The sequence below is a fragment of the Gavialis gangeticus genome, unplaced genomic scaffold, assembly GCF_001723915.1.
Source record: "Gavialis gangeticus isolate Ggan-Ray unplaced genomic scaffold, GavGan_comp1, whole genome shotgun sequence".
Classification (NCBI taxonomy): Eukaryota; Metazoa; Chordata; order Crocodylia; family Gavialidae; genus Gavialis; species Gavialis gangeticus.
The window spans coordinates 6631237-6637610 of NW_017729011.1; the positions used below are offsets into that span (position 1 = coordinate 6631237).

At 46.4% G+C, this 6374-nt stretch overlaps 1 protein-coding gene across 2 annotated transcripts in view; it reads right to left on the reverse strand.

The window, feature by feature from the left end:
* LOC109292856 (ectonucleoside triphosphate diphosphohydrolase 2-like) overlaps positions 1 to 6374 on the reverse strand; it is a 46000-nt gene that overhangs the window by 8300 nt on the left and 31326 nt on the right. For both annotated transcript variants that reach the window (XM_019510466.1, XM_019510465.1), the window contains exons 4-6: positions 5078 to 5237; positions 3766 to 3993; positions 2086 to 2358 (exon numbers count right to left, since the gene is read on the reverse strand). In XM_019510466.1, coding sequence (XP_019366011.1) covers positions 2086 to 2358; positions 3766 to 3993; positions 5078 to 5237 — 661 coding nt within the window. The remainder of the gene's footprint in view (positions 1 to 2085; positions 2359 to 3765; positions 3994 to 5077; positions 5238 to 6374) is intronic.

The window sequence follows — 6374 nt, forward strand, 5'->3', positions numbered from 1 at the left end:
CTAGGCCAAGGCAAAAATAACCATTAAAAATTATACCCCCTCAATCTCTCAAGTGAGGCAGATGAGTAATCATATATATGCCCTCAGAGAGCTCATTATGGAGGCCCCACATGCCAGGAATCACTACTGTTATTAGGGCCTGCAATCTACTACATTTCATTACTTTCCCCAGGAGCATGTATTCTGAAGGTGTGACTGCAGCTACTAGAGCAGATAAAAGCCCAAAATAGATTTGGAGCTCATCTAGGACCTTTCACTGTAAAGTTTTCCCCAGAACTTACTGCAGACCACTGAGAAACTGGGATACAATGGCTACATCATCCCACTGTGTTGTTTGAACCCAAAATATTCCAACCTAAAAGTTAGTGAGTAAACCACACAGACACAGATAATGTTGCAAGTTGCATTGAACTTATGAACATATAGAGCATCTATACATGTGCTCTGGGAAGGAAAGGAGGTGCTGTAATTAGAGCAACTCTGAGAGTCACTCTAGTTAAAGTGCCCACAGTGCCACAAGTATTCAGCGTCCCATGCTTCCAAATGGCAGCAGATGGGTGCTTTAACTAAAGCTCATTTGGCAAGCTTTAGGTAAAGCATCCTCACTGCCATTTGGAAATGCAGGGACACTTAATACATGTGACACAGAAGCTGCTGGAGTGGTCTAATTAGCACACTCCGGCAGACTCAGTTAATTGAGTCTGCTCCAATGTGTGCTAATTAGCACACGTCAGAGAAGAGGTCTGTCACATATATAGGTGCCCTTAGATCCTAGAGGACTTGTGAAGCAGCAGGCTGTCACTGTTTTGAATATCACTAGGTGCAGACAGATATGGTAATTTTCACCTGATCTGGCCAAACCTCATTCTGTGACCAAGTAGAAGTGCAAGGCTGCAGAGCGCTTTAAAAGGGCCCACTCCTGCAACAATCTGAACCCTCATCGCATGAGGGTTCAGATGAAAATGCTCTAAAACAGAGCACCTTCAGTAACTGACTGCAGTTCAGCCCCGCTCTGGTGCTGTCTTCAGAATGGGAGTGGGGAAAGGGATCAGGAGTTTGGTCTGAGTTTTTTTCAGCCTCTGCTGGAGGATGAGGCGGGTGGATTGGAGCCCCTCCCTGAGGTGGGGGGGCACTCAAATCCACCCACCCCACCCTCCAGCATCCCCTGGGGAACCCCCAGAATGAGCTTCTTCCACTCCCTTTCTCCCCTCTCATTCTGAAAACAGCACCAGGGCTGGGAGCAAGGAGGGGCATTCCTATGGGGAGAGCAGCTGCAGGCTCACAGCTGCTGTAAACAGCAGCTTGATTCCCCAACTTCTGGGACCCAACAGCGAACTTCTGTTGGGGCCAGGGGATTGTTGTAACTCATGGTGCTTCCTGCAAAACACCATGAATTAAAATGGGGAGCTACTTTTCCTTCTGAGCCTATTGTGGTAACACAATCAGATTCTTTGGCCACTTCTGCAGATCCCTACCCCTTTAGCTCAAAGAAAATTTGTGACCATTATTAGTCTCATGGTTCTAGCATATGGCTGAAGAGGTCTTGTTCCTCTAGATAGAGTAAGGCTATCTAACTGGCAGTCTGTGAGGAATTAATGTGTTGCCCCCTGGCCTCCTACCTGACTGACCGCTGCCTCCATTATCTCTTTGGCTGCTGCTGAAGTTGGGGCCTCTAAGTTCCTCACCTCCATCAGCTTTTGCTTTCTGCATCCTCCCCAGGGAGTGAGATGATGCAGCCCGTGGCACTGGGGGAGCCTATGACATGGTGCAGCAGTGTGGCAGGGGGGATGCCCACATGCATGGTGTAGGAGGGTGCAGCCCAGCAGCCCATGGCTCACAATAGTGCAGCCTCACGAGTGTAGCTTGCACAGCGTGCAGCCCTGGGCCATTTACAAGCTGGACAGCCATGCAATAAAGGAAGAAGGTAGTGCTGCATTTACATACAGCCAGACCAATTCTGATTAATTCCAGCAGAGAGTGCACATACACACTTGCTAATTTTACTATATTTCTCAGCTTGTCACCTGGGTGCATCTTTTAAGAGACTCCTGCTTAAAGCATACACTAATATAAATAAGAACCTACCAGAAATTTAGTTCCACTAGACTTGTGAGCTCCATTTGGAGAGCAATCTGAAAAGCTGCAGAAGGAGGACGAGTTGAACAAGTTTCCCACAAGTTTCCTGCAGGCAGAAGAATTACTGGAGCCAGTGATGTGAAACGTGTCCTTATGGGCAGGTACACTTAAAGGACTGTCACTAGCAGTGCAGGGATCAGCATGCACAGAATGAAGCAGAACGTCGCGGGAGTAGGACAGAGGCCAGCAGGGGTTAGATGCATTTCTTGCATAGCCCTGGTCCTAGAGGGACAGGTATACAGAGAATGAGGGATTGTAGTCTGTAACAGGAAGGCAAATGGCAACAAAAATTATAACACTTTGGCTTCAGCAAACCAGGTTTATCACAGAGACAGGTAGATTTCAAAAGGTTCTTACAAACTGAGTACCCAACCATTTAGCTGCTCTAAACTGTTTTCACCTGTGCCAAGTTGGGACTTAAACCCACATGGTGCTGAATGCTCTCACTCTGGCTTCAGTGCAGGGTGCCAGTGTTTGCCACCCTCCAGACTGGAAACTGAGAAAAAATGCCCCTTCTAGGATTTCAGCTCCTTGTTTCTTGCCAAGCCAGAAATACAGCTTTTCTCACAATACTTCGATCTTCTCTTCCATTCCAAAGCAGGGAAGCAGAAGCATGAGAAAGTTAAAAGAGTTTAATAAGTCACACACTTTTTCAGGATTGAAGAGCAGGCTTTTTCAGTTTGAGTTTGCAGTAAACGTTCCACTCTTATTTCACAGAATTACAGAAAATTAGGGTTGGAAGGGACCTAAGGAGGTCACCTAGTCCAACCCCCCTACTCAAAGTAGGACCATCCCCAGCTGGATCATCCCCAACTATTTCATCCATGTCAGTTCAGTCCTTTCACATACAGGTGAAGTTACACATTACAATTAGACCATACTAAATCTGTGGAAGGTTAAGTAATGTTATAGTTACAATGTGCTTGAGCAGTTGCATGTTAAGGATTGTTTCTTGCCTGCAAAGCTCCAAACTGCCACTAGAGAGAAGGGGTATGACTAGGAGCCAGGACACGTGGGGCATTTATACATATGCTTGCAGGGTAGCATCAGGTGCTTTTAAATGCACCCATGCTGTGTCACATGCAGTTGTATAAGCGCCAAAATGTGCATCAGCACTGAGAAAATAGCAGTGGCGTGCTTTTGAACTAAAACACATCAAAGGAGTTTTAGTTTAAAAGCACACTGCCACCATTTTCTGCGCGCTGATGTGCATTTTGCCACTTGTACAACCACACATGATGCAGTGCAATGTGTGATTAATTGAGTCTGCTCTGACACGCTGGATCTCCAGCGTGTTGCAGATCAAAAATGTATGTGCATAAATGCCCCGGGCTCTATCCCTCAGAGGGGAGTGAGGGCTAGGAAATGTTGCATCCTGGGCTGCTGGAGAACTGTATATTACTCATTTTATCTTCATGGAGCAGACTGAAGTTACTCAGTTCAAGCATACCTACTGCTAACTGCTTGTTACAGACATGTTCCTTGCTTGTACTAAGGGAGTATCAATGTTAGAGGGTGTCTGAGCTGGCTTCAATCACCTAACTTTATTGCTTTTTAGTTATACTCATTTAATGTGACAGGTTTGAAGCAGACATGAAGTAGGTGAGCACCACCCTGGCAGACACTCACTTGTACAACTTTCAAAAGCAGCCTCTTAAGGACCTGGTCCCTGCCATAGCACAGGAAGGTATGGGTGTTGACCTTGTATGTGTGCCCATACAGCTGTAGCATCACCTCCTTCTCAGGATCTTGGCTTTCTCCTTTCAACATGAAAGTAATCTGTAAGGAGTCTCTTCTTAGGGTCATGACACCTACTGTTCCTTTTCTGGAATGGATCCAGTGTCCTGTCCATGCATACTAGACCAAAGGGAATCAGAGAGGAAGGTTTTAAAAACAGATCCTCCTAACCCTGAGAAGCAGAAAAGAGCCCAAACTTGTACCAACCTGATCAAGAGCTGCTTCTTCTGCAGCCCCTGCCATCCTTCTGCAACATCAACTTCTCCCCATCCAAGTCCCCACTGCAAACTACTGCTTTTCTCTTCTGATGAAACCTCCCTCCCTTTGAGGCTGTTTCTGCATTGCACCTGTCCAAACAGACAGGCCCATGTGAAATCCAGAGCTACACTACACATCACATGAAATCAGCTTTCTAATGGAATACAGCCCTTTAGCCAATAACTGGACATCTAGGAGTCTAATCTTTATACTGATTTGTGATTCTGAATCAGGCAAAGCAAAACTATTGAGCGCTGCCAACCTGTGGAGGAAACAGAACCAGGCAGCCAGGGAAGTATAAACAAGCTCATTTATGCTCTCAAGGCAGTTTTGCATATGGAGCAGATGTCAAGAATTTGAGCGGAATGGTTGGTAAAGAACAAGAGAAAAGGTATACAGACTACGGACTGGGGCTGGATTTTGAAAGAGACCTGGATCACTTTTTGTTAAGAATTTAACAAATTCTTGACAAAAAGTTCTCTTCTGAAATAATGGGAAGCAGTGGGGCCCAGGGGATGAAGCACTGGATTGAGACTGAGGAGAGCTGGGTTTTATTTCTGACCCTTCCACTGGCTGCTGGGGTGACCTTAGGTAATTACTTCACCTCTGCTTCCCCTCCTGTAAGATGGGGATAATGATTCTGATCTTATTTGTAAAGTGCTTTGATCTGCCTAGCACTGCATTAAAGCTAGACACCATTCTGAAATGATGTATATGGTGGATGTTATTCAACCAACCACTCATCCAAAACATGGCTCAGCCATAACTGAATTTAACAGTACTTAAACTAAGTACTGTTTTAAGCCACTGTCAGGAGCTCTGGTGGATCCAAACCATCAAGGTCACTTCACCTACCTTCATTCTATTTCTGTTTGATTATGAGAGACTTCCAACCACTTCTGCACTCCATTATGCTGACACTACTCAGCTGATATGACCCCTTTACCTTGATGAAGTTCTCCAGGAGATAGTTAACAGCAGCCCACAGGAACACCCCTTCCTTTTGACTGGACAGTATTTTCACCCCCCGGAAGTCAAAGGGGTATGACTTCAGCATGGAGGTCACAGCAGCTAGAAGACCATCAGAAAGTGCAGGGTTGGTGAGACTGAGTGAAGAGGAAAGAAGCTCGTTAGTAAATAAGGAGCCCCAGGAACAATGTCAAATAGCAACTGCATCAGTGCTCCTGATATGATGCCTACTTTGAGAACTACCACAACAAGATACAGTTGTAATGTTGCACTAACTAGCTGCACCAGTTACTAGCACAGTCACGCTGCCTAACAAGTACATGCAGACTGTGGAAGCAAATACTAAGGTCTCAGGATGATTTCAGTGTTTAGGCCCCTAGCCTAGAATTTGGGCGAAACAGGCTTAGCCCCCCTGCTCCACAGTACGTTGCCTGTGTGACCGTAGGTAAATCCATTTCAGGTGGTTATGCTCCAGTTCCTCTTCTGTTGAAGGAGCAAACCAGCACTGCCCTTCCTTCTCAGGGTGTTGTGAGGATAAATACCATAAATACTGAGAGGTACTCAGCTAACATGGAAACCAGTAATGGAAGAAGTGCCTGGGATACAGTGGACATTCACACTACAGCTTGCAGCATTCTGGCAAGTATCCGTGGCACATATCCATGTGTTACAGAAAGACATTGTTAATACCAGCTAAATTACCTGCCCTGCACACATTTCATCTTCCAAAAATGCAGGCTTCCTCATCAGTACAAGCAGTAAGGAAGACTCTAAATTAGCTGGTAGCACAAATAAGGACGCTTGTCCCTGTGACAGTGTTATGATGTACATGTGACAAAAATTCTCTTTTGTATGGCTTAATGGCATCAGACATTACATGTACCCGAGTTTTGTGGGTTTTAAATGAGTTTGTATCATTGCAAACTTCCCAATGTAGTTTAGTTCGCAATGTTACCATTAATCAGCTTGCCCCCGGCCATGGAGGAGGCAGGCAGGCTCCACAGGGAAAAAAGTTTCAGGCCTCTCAGTGCTTCTGCCTTCAGCAGGCTCCTGCACCTGGGACCACCTGGGAATGGCCTGGCTTGCCCCTGGGGCAGCACAGGAAAGCAGCAGGAGGGTTTGCTGGTGGCCAGAGAAGGAGGTGGGGACAGTGCAGAGGATGCTGGAAGCCTGGGTGGGCTGCTAGCTGGCTGGGTGCTGCCACAGCTTGGAGGTGCCTGATCCAGCACTTCCCTGAGCCTGCCCAGGCTTCCAACACCCTGTGAACCATTCCC